General features: G+C 48.1%; 1 protein-coding gene across 2 annotated transcripts; it reads right to left on the bottom strand.

Moving 5' to 3' along the window:
• Window positions 1-145: 145 nt before the first annotated feature.
• Window positions 146-17,446, bottom strand: rsf1a (remodeling and spacing factor 1a). 2 transcript variants are annotated; one of them, XM_030381824.1, is made up of 18 exons: window positions 16,922-17,446; window positions 14,936-15,027; window positions 14,509-14,601; window positions 14,020-14,225; window positions 12,699-12,826; window positions 12,055-12,195; window positions 10,567-11,926; window positions 9,770-9,968; window positions 9,233-9,442; window positions 7,582-7,686; window positions 7,298-7,377; window positions 7,049-7,097; window positions 6,799-6,911; window positions 6,470-6,537; window positions 6,041-6,218; window positions 5,160-5,401; window positions 3,958-4,158; window positions 146-3,833 (listed from the first exon to the last, which is right to left on the bottom strand). In XM_030381824.1, exons 1-18 carry the CDS (start codon window positions 17,073-17,075, stop codon window positions 2,950-2,952), a joined length of 4,503 nt encoding a protein of 1,500 aa, XP_030237684.1. In that variant the 5' UTR covers window positions 17,076-17,446; the 3' UTR covers window positions 146-2,949. The 2 variants fall into 2 exon arrangements, with proteins under 2 accessions (XP_030237684.1, XP_030237685.1); XM_030381825.1 differs by having other exon boundaries at window positions 9,770-9,944.
• Between the last annotated feature and the right edge of the window lie 20 nt (window positions 17,447-17,466).

The following is a 17,466-nucleotide window of genomic DNA, read 5'->3' as shown; positions in this document are numbered from 1 at the left end:
TTTATTCTGTACTGTCTGTGATTCCTTTCCTTTTGTGTATTTTTCTTGGAGCTCACACCTTCATTCCCAATATATATAATTCGACTATGTAATGTTTTTCATGAGTGAAAACCATCTGGAAAAAATACAAGTGAGACAACACACATTTAGAGGAGATGCCAGGGATGTTGGTTTTTAATAACTTAGAAAACATCTATGTTACAGCCATACTACACACGGTACAGTACAACATGGAAAACAAAGACAGATGCATTCACACCCAGCTGTGCCCATTCCTCATCCAAGTCCCCTCATGGGCTCATAATCTGGTTCAAATGTGATCCAAAATGTACGATTTCACTTAGGACCACAGAATAAGGACCCTGTTTCCTATCCACTGTGATGAGGACTCAATACTGAATTATAGAACCTAACAAATCAGACTAACTCCCGTTTGTATGATGTTATGATTCACTAGAATTACATGAAATGCAAATAGACCTTGTTACCAAAACCAGGGCGCTGGTACATATTTGTGTTGTGTCCTGTAAAACTCAGCATAACACATGACTGTATATAATGCCATACAAATGTTAAGAAGACTGGATATAATGCCAAGGTTTTGAATAAATGCCCCTCTTTTAAAGTAGTAATTGTAAAATAATCTAAACTACTAGAGGATTTCAACTTGGACACTCATTTATCAAACAGCAAATCACTTTGCCATTCTGGCTATAGACTTCCATTTTAAAACTGAAAGGCAAGAATTAATTCTTTATGAAATAACCCCAGGGCCTGAACTTTAAAGAATGTTACACCTGCAATTTAACATTGTCCACACTCATAATCTATAGCCTACACATGTGTTTCTGAAGCATAATTTCTGAGGTGTGTGTGAAATGCTTCATCTTGAGTCAAAAAGTAAAAGATCCAAATGATGTAGGAATAGATAAGAAAGGACATAATTTTAGTGTAATTCAGAAACAGATCTTTGTTTCACTCTGGGAGGACCAAATCATAAAATAATCATAATCGAATAAATCAAGATAAAGGCATGTTGTTTTATGATTTACAAAGGAACATTTTCCAAGTGAAAAAAAAACAATCAGAAAATCGAATCTTGAGTCCACGCTGTTAGAGGAAGCCTCAGATTACACAAGCTACCATGTTATTATTTTTAAGTCAAAAAAGTATTTTAACTGTTTCTTTCTGTTAATCCGTCATCACCGTTGAAAGAAGAGGATGAAGAATGGGCACCGTTCATTATATTTTAGACACATGTTGCGCCGTCCAGAAGCCACTGGCACTCATAGCAAACAAAAAAAAAACGAAACATAATAAACGACGGAAGTGGTGGGTGGAACAGCGGGTGACCCCCCCCCCCCTTTTAACCCAAACATCACAGCATCATCCAACCTCCTCACCTTCATATAGAAAATAGAACACTATATCTTACAAGAAACAGAAACATCTAATATGGTACAAGAAACATCATACAGGCCAAGTATGTACAGGCTTATGGGGACCGACACAACCTTATGGGGACCGACCAAGGGCCTTGGGACACACATGCCAAGTTTGTACAAGCTTATGGGGACACAGGGCCCAGGGACAGAAACGCCTCATGGGGTCCAAACTAGGGCTCTCAGACACACAGACCAAATATACACAGGCTAATGCGACTGACCATAAGTATGTACAGGCTTACACGAGGACCGACCACGGTCCCGGTAAGAATATACAGGGTTATGGAGGCCCTGGACGATGTGGGTAACCTGGTCCTACCAGACCTACGTTGGCCCCACAATCACATTGATCTTCCACAGATTGTTTGACCCCAGTCTTCACTCTGATGGCCCCAGGATGTAGGAGTTGTTCATTCGTGTTTACCCACAAAAAATGGCGATTTCTCACTTCAAATATCAAGTTTTGTATTAATGTGTGTTATTGTCAGGAGTATACAACTAATAATAATATAAAAAAAAAAACAGGAGTCATTAGTGTTAGATTAGAGTATTTGAAATCATAAAAACAAACAATAACCCAAACAGCTGTTGGTCTAACCTGCAGGAGGCTGCATCATGAGCCGATACAAAGGAACAACAGCGACACCTAGAGGCCATGTTACACTCTCATTAAGGTAAGGAGGCGGAGACACTATTTACCAATGTACTCGGGTTTTGGAATGTAGCCAACTAGTAGACATTCAAACCCCCCCCCCCCCCCCCCCTCTCTCTCGCACACTCTTCTAAACCAACAGGACTCCGCCATTCAACTGCTACTAGCCAGATGTGTCTGACATGTTTAGCCTTTAGTTGGGGGCTTTACAGCAGTGTGTGTTGAACGTTGGGCTGCCTCTTTAGTATTCTCCTCACACCTGTAGGAGTCAGGGATCGAACCATTAACTCTTTGTGGGCATTCGGTTCTTGGGGCTGACGCTGAGATAAATATACAGGAGACATAAAGACACTGGCTGTTGGTTTGGCTCTGTGTTTCTGTTGCTTGTGTGTGCGCGTGTGTGTATTGTGCCTGGTTGCTTGTGGTGTTTATGCGTTGTGTGTCGTTCTGGACTTCAACCACTTTTCTTCAGTTTTCCAGATCGACACGCTTGTCAGAGTACGTCGTGTCAGTTATTTTACGATCATGTGAGTGAACCGCACTCTACTGGAGAGCGAGGTAGAGGGAGAGAGACAGAGGGAAGAGAGAGAGAGAGAGAGAGAGTGGGGACAGAGATTGAAATGAGGGAAAGACAGAAGGATAGAGAAAGAGAGATGAGGGAGAAAGAGAAAGCGAGGGGCACGTGTCGGATAAAAACAGCATCTCACGTCTGAATGGTACACACGAGTCTCCAAGAGAATGTGTACGTGTGTTTCTGTGTGATCCAGTATTAAAAGGATGTAGTCGGTGATAGGCATGAGGACAGTTACAGAGAATAAAAACAAGACGCAGTATTCAACGCAAGCACAACCATCACGACGCCGGACTGTTCGGGACAAAGTTTGACAAGTCTGTCTGGCCGTGCTCCTCCTTCACCTTCTCCGGAGGTAAGGGGCCATTGTGCCTGCTGAGCTTGTCCGACCCCGCACTGTCCCTGGGTGAGGTCGGACTGCCGGCCCCAGGCTTCGCCAGGCCTCTGGAGGTACTGAGTTTGTCTGTCGGGGACAAGCTGCGGCCGCGCGGCTTTTCCTGTGCGCCGTCCTCCTCATCGCCGTCGTCATCCTCATCGCCACGCTCACCGTCGCCCCCGGCAACACGAGACTCTCTCTCCGAGGGCTTCTTGTTCTTCGACTCCTTGTCCCCCTCCTTTTCTTCTTCGTCTCCACGGTCGTCGTCGTGCTCTTCTTCGTCGTCGTCCGAGTCGATGCGGTTCAGCCTCTTGCGGACGGGGCGGTCCTCCTCGGAGGACGAATCAGAGTCCTGAGAGTCCCCCGATCGGTCGGAGTCGTCGTCGGTGGACGGCCGACGTTTCTTCAGCATCTGAGCGAGGCGCTGCTGCCTCCTCTTGGACAGGATCTCCCTCCGCCTGCCCCTCCCCATCTTCTCCTCCTCCTCCTCCTCTTTGTTCCGCCTCTTCATCCTCCTCTTCCTCCTCTCACGCTCCTCCTCCTCAGCTGCCGCCGCAAGCCTCCTCCTCTTCAGCCGCCTCCTCCTATCCTCTTCGTCGTCGTCGTCGTCGTCGTCGTCGTCGGCGTCGGCGCGTCTCTTCTTCGACCCCTGGCGGCTCTTCCTAGGCCGCTCCTCTTCCTCGCCTCGCCTCCTTTTCCTCCCTCCGCCACGCCGCCGCGGGCCCCCTCTCTCCTCACCTCCTCCTTCAGCGTCGTCCTCCTCATCAGACCCCCGTGAGGACGCCGATGCTATTGCGGGGAAAAAAAAATTGAGCGAGAGAGACACATGAACGTCACACATTATTTAAAACGTTCCCCTTTTTTCAATTCTCCTTGCTTTATTTTGTCGATAGTCGTCGTCACGGTAACTCACAGTCACTGTAGTCGCTGGAGAGTCTCTGCCGGCGCGGCTTGAGGCGGGGCTTGTTCTCCTTGCTCTTATTGGCCGAGGCCCCGGAGTTGTCCGACGACTCGGAGGTCTCGCGGTAGTTGACCTGCTGCCGCTGGCCGCGCCTCAAGCCCTTCCTCTTTCTGTCCGCCTCGCTGTCACTCATGTCAGAGGACCAATCAGAGTCTAGAGACCCAGAGATGGAAGGCGATGAGTTACCACTGTACTGCTGCATGGGCTTGTGTGATGAAACGATTGTGGTGCGCAACCTAACTCTGTTTTCCACGTAAACGTCGTGGGAAGGGTGTACCCTTGAGTTGATGCTGACCACCCTCCCTCTCTCCCCCCTCTCCGCTGACTCGCTCAACTCCTCTTCGGTCTCTCCCTCCTCGTCCTCTTGACTCCCCTCTCTCCCCCCTCCCCTCTGACTCGCTCAACTCCTCTTCGGTCTCTCCCTCCTCGTCCTCTTGACTCCCCCATCTCCCCCTTCCCCTCCTGATTTGGCTTTTGCGCACTCATCCACGCTCATCCATCTCCCCCTTCTGACACAACCGTTTCCTAATCAGTCTCATCCGTCCTATTCCTCCTCCTGGCACACCATGGCCATGTCCTCCTCCTCCTCCTCCTCCTCCTCCTCCTCCCCCTTGGGACTCACCCATCTCCTCCTCCTCCTCCTCCTCCCCCTTGGGACTCACCCATCACCTCCTCCTCCTCCTCCCCCTCCTCCTCCTCCTCCCCCTTGTGACTCACCCATCTCCTCCTCCTCCTCCTCCTCCCCCTTGTGACTCACCCATCTCCTCCTCCTCCTTCTCCTCCTCCTTCTCCCTCTTGGGACTCACCCATCTCCTCCTCCCTCTCCCCCTTGTGACTCACCCATCCCCTCCTCCTCCCCCTCCTCCCCCTTGGGACTCACCCATCCCCTCCTCCTCCCCCTCCTCCCCCTTGTGACTCACCCATCTCCTCCTCCTCCTTCTCCCTCTTGGGACTCACCCATCTCCTCCTCCGTCTCCTCCTTGTGACTCACCCATCCCCTCCTCCTCCCCCTCCTCCCCCTTGGGACTCACCCATCTCCTCCTCCGTCTCCCCCTCCTCCCCCTCCCCCTTGCGTCTCACCCACCCCCTCCTCCTCCCCCTCCTGACTCCCCCATCTCCTCCTCCGTCTCCCCCTCCTCCCCCTCCTGACTCACCCATCTCCTCCTCCGTCTCCCCCTCCTCCTCCTCAGACGAGCGGGGTCTCCGGCGGCGCGGCCTCTTGGCGCGGTGCTTCTGGCTCTTCCTCTTGTGGCCCCTCGCCGTCCGGCTGGCCGTTGAGCGCGGCGCCCCCCGCTTGGGTCGCCGGCCGCTGGCGTCGCTCCCGGCGTCGCTGCCCCCGTCTTCGTCGTCCTCGCCCTCCTCGTCCTCCTCGGCTGCAAACTCCTCCTCCTCGGAGCTGGCGGGAGGAAGAACAGGAAGGTGAGGAAACCCCCGGGGTCCTGATCGGACTGCACTGGGGTTCAGGCAGGTCGCGGGAGGCCTATGTGTGTGTGTACGTGTGTATAAGTGTGTCACCTAGGGCTGGGCATCGCCAGGTACCTCACGATTAAATTCAATTTCGACAATTAACGTCTTGATTCGATTCGATATCGATTCGACATTGATCCAATTGCTTTGATATCGATTCAATAATACGTGCAGATGACAAAAAAATACCTAAACATTATTTAGAATTAACCATTTCAAAATGAATTAACCATTCTGCTTTAACTAGCAGAAAGGGAACACACCATTGTATAGTATTGTTCCTGAGCTAAACTTGCAGCATAAAAGTAATAATCATAACACGGACAAATGTAAAAGGGCGTGTACATTTAGGCATACTCGCTTCTAGATTCAATTTCGATTCCGTTTTTCTTTTTTTTTGATTATTCCCATAAAAAAACAAAAAAAGAAGCATGCACTGCATGCTTCTTTTTTTGTTTTTTTATGGGAATAATCAAAAAAAAAAAAAATCGGAATCGAAATTGAATCGAGAACAAATCAATTGCAGTGCTTTGATGAATGGATGTTTTCCCCCAGCCCCTAGTGTCACCTGTTACTGAGCATGAACTCCTCCTCGCTCTCGGCGGCCGTGCTGTCACTCTCCAGGTCGTTGAGGCGCCGCCTCTTCCTGCTCCTGGCCAAGCGCGCCTGGCTTTTGATTGGCTGCTCGGCCTGCTTCCCCTCGTCCGATAGGATGGTGTTGATGTCTTTCCCCCGCACCGCCCCCGCTGCAGAATACAAGACATTGAGTTGTTATTATCATGAGTCCTCTTTTTAATCTTTGAAGGGGGAGCCTTATCACTTCTTTCTAATGTGAGAGAGAACTTCTCCACACGAGAAAATAAATAATGGCAACATCAACCATAATGTAATTTTCCAAAATGTATCAAAGGGTCCAAGAAGAAGTACTTTCTTTTATTAGAAAACGATGTTTGGCAAACGTAAAAATTGTGTTGGGGGGTCAGTGTGGGGATCTCACCTCCACCATAGACGTCTCCCACGTCCTCCTCTATAGCCTCGTCGATAGCATCGTCAAAGTCATCGAACCTGCCAATCAGACACACACACACACACACACACACACCCACACACACACCCACACACCCACACACCCACACACCCACACACACACACACACACACACACACACACACAAACGAAAATAGAATACAATATTGTAAATAAAATTTGGGTTCTGTTTCTAAACACTTGTATCTATACTTTGGGCCGGTAAAGAACTCCACACTGGCTGTAGCCCCATCCATCTAACATCTACAGAGGATGACTTCCTGGTTAAACTCCGCCCACCTGTAGCTTATACACTTCCTGGTCCTGGTTGACCTCCGACCCAGGTTCTTGCTGCTCTTCTTGGAGTCTTTCTTCTTCTCTGATTTCTCTGCCGTGGGCTCCACGTCTCCCTCCTGAACAGACGAAAGAGGAAATCTTTCAGACGCTGGCGATGATTCACTGCACAGACACACTGTAACCTCCGCTAGTGCTACACCCCTACTCAGTAGAGGAGACGGAGAAACATCGGAAAAGAGGGAGAGAATCTTACTGGGATGATGTTTTCCACACTGATCCCGACGTAGACCAGCCTCTCCTTCCTGTGAGCGGAGAGACCACAGGGGATAGAAGACATCACTGAATGTTACACGGCTAGTGATCACCTTGTGCCCATTCCGTCTATGTGCTTTAGTCTCCACATCTGTGAAGAAGTGTGAACATTTTTGTTTTCCAGCGAGTGAGCTGGTGTTGTTGTTTGTGTGTGTGTGTGTGTGTGTGTCTGACTGTGCGATGTGTGTACCTCCTCAGTGCTCTCTCTCTCTTCTTCAGATTGCTGTCCAGGTTCAGTAGCTGCTCCTCTAGCCGCTCACATAGCAGCTTCTAAAACACAGTCCCACACAGCCAATCAGAGACCAGAGAAAAACAGCCTATATGGTTACACATCGACATACCTAGACACTCGGCCGAGCGTGCACGCACGCGCATGCACACGTACACACACACACACACACACACACACACACACACACACACACACACACACACACACACACACACACACACACACACACAGTCAGAGCTTACGTGTTGGCAGGGGGGGCAGAACCACTCTCCGTCTGGGATCAACATGAGAGGAGGCCTCAGACACGCTGTGTGGTAACCATTGTCACACGAGTCGCACAGGAGGATCTGGACGGACGCACACAATCACGCAGACGCACATCTTACTACATTCATCTCGTCATTAAGGTCACGAAAGAAACTAAGATACTATAGGAATCACATAACTACAATTATCATTTCTGAGGTAATATATATGATAAAAGACTTGTACATTGCAGTTTTGCTGAAACGTTATGCATGCAAACGGTTGAGTGGAGAAATATTTTTGACACTCATGGGGCCCTATCTTGCATCCAGCGCAATTGACTTTCTACACCGACGTATGTGTCGTTGCTAGTTTGCAACTGGCGCGCAGCGTTCTTTCTCCTCCACAGGCAGGCGTCGCTAAATTAGGGAATGATCTTGCGCCCCAAGGGGCGGGTCAGCGAAAGGAGGAGGCGTGTTCTGGCGCAAACGTTCCCTATTTTGCAGTTTCAGAAATAACTTGCGCCACAAACCAGGAAATACCTGGTTTAAAGTCAATGGCGCGTTGTTCAGATGCTATTTTAAGAGCGCATGCATAATGTTGCTTGTGCACCTTGTGCATACACTTTGCTTCTCTCATCTACCTAGCCACACATTTTTGGTAAATTATTTGGGAAAGAACAGCGGATACAGCGGTAATAAGTTGTACTTTTAAATCAATGCATCTCCAAACACCATACAGCAAACACATATTTTCTTGACACAGACATCGTGTACAAGCCCACAACTTTTAGGATTGATGAGTATTTGATCGTGAGAAAACATTGTTTCACCGCGAGTGAGTTTTAAAAAGAATGAATTGATGCGGGCGTGTGTGTGTGTATGTGTAAAATAATTAATGAATGCGGGCGCACGTGTGTGCATCCATCTGTTTTAAACACACGCAAACTAAACACGTAACGCATAATACGGTCCATGGCAATGTATATTAACGGGGGGACGCATGCATATTAGGAAAACAAGTCGATAACGATAATGCATACAATACTGGTAAGAGACGATGTTTGTACGTATGTATTGCGTACATCATTAAATAGAAGCACAGTTACCGCATATCATGTGTGTGTTAAGTTTTCTTTGCCGACATTTATTTGAGGACTCAGTATTTCTGAAGTTGTGGACAAAACGCTATTCCATGTGTGAATTAGGCCATATAATTTGGCCATAAACTGAGCCCTATGAAGTTTGAAATTCATGTGGTCATGCATCTATCTCATAGGAGACTGCAAACACACAAAATATCAACTCGTCAGATTCAAATGCGCTCATGGCTCTTAAAGGGGATGGGAGCTGGCACTCTCATTGGTTTATTGCACGTTACGTCCAAACCACAGCTACGTAATTCGGTAATTCGCTACCTTCAGGGAAACCCTTTTTAGATTTGCGTCGGGCGCAAGAGTCATTTATCCGCCGGTATAATAGCAACATCGCCATAGAAGCGCCCACAAAGCTACTTGCGTTTGGCGCTTCTCACTTGCGTTTCAGACCGTTAGAATAGGGCCTGTGATGTCCTTCCCCCTACGTCTTCTCCTCTCCCCATGTCTCTCTCCCTCTCTAGATATATCCATCTCAATCCAATCTCACTCACCAGTTCCGGGTGGTTGGGCAGCCCACATTGGCTGCATGCGTCTTCCATGGGGAGCTCCTCCGATTCGCTGGAGTCCCCGGAGTCCCGCCCCCCTTCGCTCTCCTCCCCCTTCTGGCCCTTCCCCCCCTCCCCCCCCTCCCCCTCCTCTGCCAGTCTCCGTCGTTTGGAGCGCGGCGTCGACCAGCGTGGGCGCCGATGTCTGCGCTTACCCTGACAACGCAACAGGAAGTGACAACAAACCAAGTTAGGGTTACATCACAACCGGTAGTGACCAAAGGGCAGGAAGTAACAACACAACAGGAAGTAACAACACAACAGGAAAAAACAAACAGGAGACCAAATAAAACAGAAGTAATCACGCTGGAATTTATTTGTTTGTATATATCCAGTCGCACACACACACACACACACACACACACACACACACACACACACACACACACACACACACACACACACACACACACACACACATACACACACACACACACACACACACACACACTCTCTCTCTCTCTCTCTCTCTCTCTTGTCCACCTTGGGTTTCCTGCCCAGCCAGTTGGGGTCTGTTTTTCGGTCTTTCTTCACTGCAGGCTTCTGCCCCTCCTCTTCCTCCTGCTCTTCTTCCTCCTCCTCCTCCTCTTCTTCGCCGTCCTTGGACCCCGTCTTCTGCCCGCTCTTGTCCTGGCTTTCAGCGACCTTAGAACTGGGCCTGCATATCGGCAAAGCAGAGGATCTTGTAGAGAGAAGGTGGGAGGGGGGAGGGTGGGGGTTAATGGAGATGGGATGAAACAAGACTTAAACTGACTTAATGAAATAGACTGAAACTGACTCAATGAGACACTCAAACTGACTCAATGAGACACTCAAACTGACTCAATGAGACACTCAAACTGACTCAATGAGACACTCAAACTGACTCAATGAGACACTCAAACTGACTCAATGAGACAAACTAAAACTGACTTAATGAAACAGATTCAAAGCTGACCTAACGAAACACTCAAACTGGAATGATAAAACTGACTCAAAGTTTGAGTCTGTCACTCAAGCAGACTCTTGAGAAAGTTATTTGTGTCCAGGGGTGACGCGTGAAGAGCAAGACATAAAATGTAGTCAAATAGTAATACCGCAGCTGTAATGAATTCCACCAAATAATCAATGGAAAATAAGGAATGTTAAACTTTATAACGTCAAATCCATCCAAAGACACACACACACACACACGCACACACACACACAAAAAAAAAACACACATATACACACAAACCCACACCCACACACACACACACACAAACACACACACACACACACACACACACACTCTGCTGTACCTGCAGATCCTGGCCGACCTCCGGAGGGACCTCCCGTCCTCCTCCAGGGCCTCTTGCTCCGCCTCCCTCTCCTTCTCCTCCCTGCCTTTCTTCTTGCTCCTCTTGTGGGGGGGGATCTTGATCTTCAGCCGGATGCCCTCCTTCTGGAGCTCCGAGGAGGCCACCTCCAGGGGCCCCGGCTTCGCCTGCGTGTCCGGCCCGGCCGGCCGCTCCCTCCCCTGGGCGTCCGTCACGTCGCTGCCGGGCGCCGGCTGCGCGGCGGCGGCGGCCTCGGACTCCGCGTCGGCCGGCTCGGCCGTTTTCACCGGAGGCTCCTTCTCGGGTTCAGCCGTTTCCTGCTCCTCCTTCGCCGCTCTCTCCCCCTCCGTCGGAGGGGGCTTCTGGGGCTCCTCCTCCTGCGCCCCCGTCTCCCTCGGGACGGCTCCTGCGACGGGGTGCGGTGGCGAGGGGGTCGCGGGTGGAGGCGGGGAAGGGGCTCGCGGTGTTTCCGCGTCGGCGTGCGCTTCCGCCTCAACGTCCACGGACCGCTTCCTCACCAGCACGGACTGCCTGTTCCCCTCCCTCTCCTTCTCCTCCTCCTCCTCCCACCGCCCCACGTCCTCCGGCCTCCTCCGGCCCCCCGGCCCCTCTGCCCCCTCCTCCCCCGGCCCGTTACGCTCCTGTGGCTCCGCCCCTGGCCCGCGGGGCCGCTCCATGGGGCTACGGATCACCCCCACGTGGCCTATGACCCCCACCTGACCGATGACCCCGATGACCCCGTTCTGCCCGCCCTCTTTATGGGGCAGCGGTGGGGGGGCGGGGAGGAGTGCCGCCTTCCCGTTGGTCAGTTCGGGCTGGGGGGCGTTCTCCTCCGAGGTGGCATGGGGCACTAAAGAGTTTGCCAGCTTCCCCTCGGCCGCCTGGACGCCGTCCTTGCTCTGGATAACAGAAGGGTTACACACGATGATGCTGCTGCCCTTGTTGTTGTTGTTCAGGTGGTTGCGGTTGTCTTGGAAAGCCTCGGCGAGCTTCAGCTCTCTCTTCTTCAGTGGTATCTTCGCCTGCTGGCTGCTCCTCACCACGGCACGCTCCGCCTCCTCCTCCCTGTTCACTTCCTGTTTGGTGATGACGGACGCGGGCGCCATGACAACGGACACAGCGTTGCTAGGGGTGACGCTGGGGACATCCAGGTCTCTGCTTTCGGGTTTGATGATGGCGGTGATGGTGCTCACGCGGTTATCGATGACGAGACATGACGCTGGCGACTTCCTGTCTGCCGGGAGGTCAGACGGCTGCGCTTTCAGGTCAACCTCCATCTCTTCCTGTTTGACGAGCCCCGTCGCTTCCTGTTTGACAAGCCCCGCCTCTTCTTGTTTCACGGCTGATCACAGAAGATGAAAGGTCATAGAAGGAAATCAACTACTTTTTAGATGCAGGAAATCTTTTGATCTAACCAATGATCAAGATCAGCAGCAGCACTGAGTCCAACAGAACCAGCTGACATGTTACCTGGCTGTATAGGCTCCTCCGTCTTCAAGTCTGCGGTTTCGTTTGGTTTCTCGTCTGTGGCTTTAGGAGGTTCAGACAGGTTCTTGTTCGCTAGATGGTCCCCAGAATCCCCTTCCTTCTTCAGACGATCTGCATCTTCTCCTGAAACACACATGCATTATTGATTCAAAATGAGAATGCCTGTCTGAGCTCAGAGTCTCCGGCCTCAGAATCAGACACATTGGTTATCATCCCGGTCTGCTTTTGCTCCCATCTTTAGGTCTGAAATGTGTCGCTCCTTATTCTGTTAAATGTGTGTGCATACGCTTCCCAAAATGCATCACTTTAACTAACATATGGTTGTCATATCAATGTCCCAGTGAACATATGTGCATTGTACCACAATGACTGATTGATTCGTGATTGACTCCTCATTGCTACGAATCATCAAGGCACAATGTTTGCATTCACAGGACCTTACGAGACCTTATGAGAGGTTGGGAAACACTGGTGTAAAGCTGGACATTAAAGGGGACCACAGTCAACAACAATCATTACAGAGCTATTAGCTTACAGAGGACCTACACAAAAGGATTCACATTCTAAACAATGACAATGTACACCCGTCCCTCTTGTCTCTATCCATTCAGCACCCAGGCTCTCACCTGTCGCCGTCTTCTCCTCTCCCTCTGGATTGCCGCTGGCTGAACCTTCCTCGGTCTTGGTCTTGTTGTGGTTGGGGTCTATCTGGGACTTCAGCAGGTCTAACGCCTCCGCTAGGTCGGTACGATTTCTGGAGCATAGAAAAAAAAAAAAAAAAGGTTTAGTGGAAGGGTAAATACTACGAGAAAATGGCAAGCAATAGCGTAGGGTCCTCTTGGTATAATAATCGTGGGTTTAACATAAAAGAGAAACATGCGCATTGCAATAACCTTATTATACAGGTTTTAGAGGCTGCTTTAGGCAACTTGAAATGAAAACCTCACTACCTCACACACACTGCATCTTTAAGCAGGTAACGAATGGGACCACCCACAGTCGAGTGTAGTGGTGTTAACTGAAAACGTATTCGTTCCAGTAAGGAAATGACTTGGACCGCTAAGTTTGCCCTGTGCTGTAAGGACATTAGCGTACACAAAGCGCAACATGCAACGATTACACACACACACCCACTCGCACTGGTGAGCATTATTCACTGCCGGCAGTGCATTTTTGCTGGTCTGCTAAATCCAAAGGTGGAGCATTTGTTCTATATGCTGAAACACATCATTCACACACGACATCTGGGTGTCAGACCCTGCCACATTCTCTTTATCGATGACTGGATGTGAATACCGTGCATAATCAGACAGAACGGAGCACCCCTTCTCCACTGAGCCTGACCACTGTTTGATGTCATTGATTATTATACTCATAACGGTATAATATATGAGCCTATATTATAGTATATCTTATAGAAGCCGAAATCTTATTTTAAATAGAATGCAGATGCTGACATGAACAGACATTGTTGTATATATTGAAAAGTTAATTTGCTTGTAGAGATGCTGCGCCTGGCCTTAAAACAGCTGTGGGAAACCCTGATTGGGGCTCAGTGGCAAGCTGAGGTTCACTACGAACCAATATTAGACCATAACAAACTACAGCTTTAAATACATCGAGCTGCAGTGGATGACAATACCCCAAAGAATGAAACATAATAGAATGGAACGGAAAGGAAAAAACTCAGAAAGTGGCAAATTTTCAGCTATCAGCTTTTACGTTATATTGGTGCAATTAAGGAAAACAGATATAAAAACAACTGTACAAGGATGTTAGATGAAAAAAGTCCAAAAAATCGAAAGCCTAAAGTTGCCCCATTGAATGTGACTATTTGGAATTATTAAATTATTTATCCAGTGATAGTAGAACTGGTAGCATTGTTGTTATGTGCCATTATTATTGAATGAAAGACTCAAACGGGAAGTGGGAGCGGAAGTGGCGTACCTGACGATGCACCTCCAGCTGGAGCCGTCCAGGTCGTCCTGCTCCTCTGTGTACAGCCGGATGTTCTGCTCGGGGTCCAGCTGCAGCCAGTACAGCAGGCCCTGCCAGTCGCGGCCAATCGGCTGCAGCCGCATCTTCTCCGGCTCCTCGTCGTTCACCAACGCCTTGAACTTGAGGTTGTCGTCGAACTGACACTCACAAAGGTACTGGGGGAGAAATGAATACACAACAACAGACATGCACTACTGTCACTGTCTGATATCGGGGAGATAAGGGGAGAGGAGGTGCAGAGAGGAGGGAAGGTGTAGCAGAGATGAGAGAAGAGGTTGAGAGGAGGTGTAGGTGTAGAGAAGGTGTAGAGGAGAGGGAAGGTGTAGAGCTAATGTAGGTGTAGAGGAGGTGTGGAGAAGGTGCAGAGGAGTTGTAGGTGTAGAGCTGGTATAGGTGTAGAGTAGGTGTAGAGCAGAGGGAAGAGAAGGTGTGTGGTACCTTGAGGATGGTAGACTTGCTCTCCATGGACATCTGCATGTAGCGGTTCTGCTCCAGCTCCCAGGCCCAGCTGCTGTTCAGCTCCTGGCACACCTGGGCACACGACAGAAAGATAGCCAGTAAACCAGTCAGTCAGTTTACCTTTCACAGGTCAAAAGTTCAGGTTTCGAAAACACCACTGTCCACTCCACACTCTCCATGAGCAAGGAGTTCTAATCTACTTGCTAATTAATGAAAGGCCTCTAAAAACAAATTCATTGTAAGCCACTTGGGATAATGTTGTGGGCTAAATAGCTACGTTGGTTGTTTCTGATCTCTGTATTTGACCCCTTTCAAACCCACTACCTTCATTAATTAACATACAATGTGGTTCAACATGTACACTCGTCCAAAACTCAATGTTAAACACACATATAAACACACTCACCTTGGCCAAGTATTTCTCCCAGCGGTCTGAAGTGACTGACTTGCCCAGCTTTCTGAGGAGCTTAACATGAAGATCGACCAAGGGCTGGGGAACTGAAAATAGATCAAAATATGAAATCATTCTTCAGCTTGGTGTTGACAAACCATTCATGTTGTTTATATTGTTTTTTTTGTATTCTTTAATGAAATTGGGACTTATATAATAAATTATTTATTTCAAATTGTTTTAACCGATTAATTGTAAGAAATTATGAAATATACCGAAAAGAGTAAGTTAAAATTACAACATGCTTTTTAAAAAAAAAAAACAATTTGAAAGTGTGCATTGAGTTTAAATTGCTTAATTAACACCTTCCATCAAGGTACATTCATAAAAAGGGCATTAACATACATGGAGTTTTCAATGCATGGAAGGTATACCATTGTTTTCAGTAGCAATACTGTGATGATGATATTGCACCATGGTTCTCCTGAAACCTTATATATTTTTTTAACATATATCATAACATGTACGTGTATTAATCATGCAAGTATCCCCTTGATATCATGCTTTGGATACAACCAATTGATTTCAACCTTTTAGAACTGTTCATTACATTTTCCTACATCTTCCTCTTTCTAGCTCAGTGGACTACCTGATTGGGACAACATTATGTGAAATGTGTTATAACAGGGACATTACGTAAGTTATTATGGACATTATCACTGAACATTTAAATCGAACTATAAACAATGTGCCTGTATTTTGGAATGATTCTGTACATATATGGCTATTTGCCGCCATAATTTATCTCTGTGATCCTTACCATTATTCTGTTATATTTAGACATTGTTAATTCCAATTTGCACATTATCATTGACCTCTTATGTATGGCCATTACTGTTACTGTGACTTTGATTTTAGGAATGGCACCCTAGTGTTATTTAGTTGATATGTGTATGTATGATACCTACACCAGTCACATGTCTAGCTATACATGTGATTATTGCAACTACCCTTCTATTTAACCATCATATTGTATATTTTCACACCATTGCTCCATTCCTACTTTGTTATGCAACTGCAGAACAACATTTTCCCTCGGGGTAAATAAAGAGATATATTATTGTGTTAGATAGATATTATACAGTATCATTTTCCTGAAACCTTATTCAAATGAACACCTTCCAAGCAATAAGTTATGAAGTACATTTACAGTATACATGTGTAGCTTATCATACATTGATTTAAAGTATTCCATTGATCTCAATTGAGAAATGATGTGACCGGGAAGCTACTGCTAACCAGCTAGCAGAGCTACCTGCTATTACAAAACAACACGCCAAATATTCCATGTAATACACTTGTAACAAGCACGGCAAATATCACATGACCAATCTTTCCCTGGATATCGATGTGATTTAGTTGGTGATAAAAATACGTTTGGAATAATACGAGTGTAATGTGTAGTATGCGCTTGTTAGCCGACAGGCTAATTTTCAGTTTACAGATTAGATGTGTAGTGCGCCTGCGCAACGTTGACAGAGACCCCATCTTCTGCCCAGGAAATAAAATGCAGCATGTCATTAATGGTAAAATACCAACATTATGAAACACAATTACAACACATAAAACAAGTGTTATAACATGTATCTGTGGTGGTCAGCTGAATGCTGTGCATGAGAGTGTGTGTAGTGTGTCTGTGTGCGTGTGTGTGGTCACCCAGCAGTACTGCATCATGGCTTCCACACTAACTTTACAATTACAAAGATCAATATTCCACACGCTGTGGAAGTATCGACTAGTCTGTCAGATAGAAAATATCCGACAGTGTATGTCTGCCCACATAACCATCACACACTCTCTCCTGGCGAAGAGGAAGAATAGGAGGGGATGAGGATGAGGATGATGCTGGTGGTGGTAAAAAAAAAAGGCCCCCTTCTCCTTCTGGTTTTAGGTGTCGCAGCTTTCGACCACTTTCCCTTGCCCCCCTTCCCACGGCCTCACCTGTCGACGTCTCCCGGAGATAGCGTTCCATCTGCGGGAAGGAGATCTCGGGCAGGTCCAGGGTCTGTCCATAGCGCTCCATGAAGCCGCAGACCACCGCGAAGCTCGGGCATAGATCTGGACCGGAGCTCGGCGCTGCCGCCGGGGCAGCCATCTTTCCAAACGGGGGGAAGAGAGAGGGGGAGAGGGGGTACGGCGACCGCGACTCGTTACGACTGGGATGCGATCGCGAATGAAACGAGGAGGGAGAGAAGGAGGAGAACGAGGAAAGAAGTTGTTGGGATGACAGGGCACCACGACGAGTGCCCACAATTCATCGCGCTGGAATCGCACGAATTGTGTTGACGGTTTTCGATTCGGTTTCGCAGTGACTCTATTAGAGAAAACAGAATAACAGAAATATACAGCACACTTTGAGGAGAGGGAGGTGGTTCGTTATTGTACCATATTGGTTGACGGGATTGTATCAAAATTAGGAAATTTGGAAATAAAATTAAACCAAAACGTTTTCGATGTATGAAGGTTTTCGACGTCATTTACAGTAA

This window comes from Gadus morhua, chromosome 16 (genome assembly GCF_902167405.1).
Source record: "Gadus morhua chromosome 16, gadMor3.0, whole genome shotgun sequence".
Taxonomy (NCBI): Eukaryota; Metazoa; Chordata; class Actinopteri; order Gadiformes; family Gadidae; genus Gadus; species Gadus morhua.
Note: the sequence above shows the minus strand (reverse complement) of the source record. Positions and strands in the feature narration are given on the sequence as shown.